The sequence below is a fragment of the Fulmarus glacialis genome, unplaced genomic scaffold (assembly GCF_000690835.1).
Source record: "Fulmarus glacialis isolate BGI_N327 unplaced genomic scaffold, ASM69083v1 scaffold36715, whole genome shotgun sequence".
Classification (NCBI taxonomy): domain Eukaryota; kingdom Metazoa; phylum Chordata; class Aves; order Procellariiformes; family Procellariidae; genus Fulmarus; species Fulmarus glacialis.
The window spans coordinates 1-758 of record NW_009214271.1 but is presented as its reverse complement, the minus strand read 5'-3'; the positions used below and the strand labels follow the sequence as shown (position 1 = coordinate 758).

At 67.3% G+C, this 758-nt stretch overlaps 1 protein-coding gene across 1 annotated transcript in view; it reads right to left on the bottom strand.

The window, feature by feature from the left end:
- SEPT4 (septin 4) overlaps window positions 1–727 on the bottom strand; it is a gene marked incomplete at its 3' end in the record, with an annotated part of 3,405 nt that extends 2,678 nt beyond the window's left edge. Inside the window, exons 1-3 of the mRNA XM_009578501.1 lie at window positions 641–727; window positions 456–549; window positions 191–277 (exon numbers count right to left, since the gene is read on the bottom strand). Of these exons, the coding sequence (XP_009576796.1) occupies window positions 191–277; window positions 456–549; window positions 641–727 (268 nt within the window). The remainder of the gene's footprint in view (window positions 1–190; window positions 278–455; window positions 550–640) is intronic.
- Between the last annotated feature and the right edge of the window lie 31 nt (window positions 728–758).

The window sequence follows — 758 nt, the reverse complement described above, 5'->3', positions numbered from 1 at the left end:
GGGTCCCTGCTGCCTTGGAGCAGCCCCCAGAGCCAGTGGGCAGCTGGCAACGTGCCTCACGCGGCTTTGGAGACCCGGAGGAGCCCGGCTGGGCAGGGAGAGGGGCTGCAGCCCCCCAGGAGCGGCATGGGGCTCTGCCACCCCCCTGGGACACCCAGGACACCCCATCGCTGGGACTGTCCCCCCTCACCTTCGGCGTTCAGGAGCTTGCGGTCTCTGTACATATCCGTCAGGAAGAGGCTGTTGACCAGGGTGGACTTGCCCAGCCCGGATTCCCCTGGGACAGGGGCACAAGGGTGAGGGGGGGCTGCTGGTACCGCCCCCCCCATGGCTTTTGGGATCCACAGTGGGGTGGGGCACAAGGGGGAGGGGGGGCTGCTGGTACCGCCCCCCCCATGGCTTTTGGGATCCACAGTGGGGTCAGCATCCCCACCCCAGGCTCAGACCCCCTGTACCTGCCACCATGAGGGTGAAGTCGAAGCCCTTCTTCACCGACTTCCGATGGACCTGGTTGGGCAGCGTGGCGAAGCCCACGTACTCCTTGTCATCCTGTGGGCAGAGGGGACATGGGATGGGGGATGCCACCATCCCACCTACCCCTATCCTGGGAGGCCACCCCTTTCTCCCCCCCAACACCCACCCAGAGTGGTCTCCCAGGGTTGGAGCACCACAGGATGGGGCCATGGCTGCCCGAACCCCCTTGGAGGGTGGGAGCATCCTCCGCCATGGCTCCTGCAACCCCTCACCCCGTGTGCCCC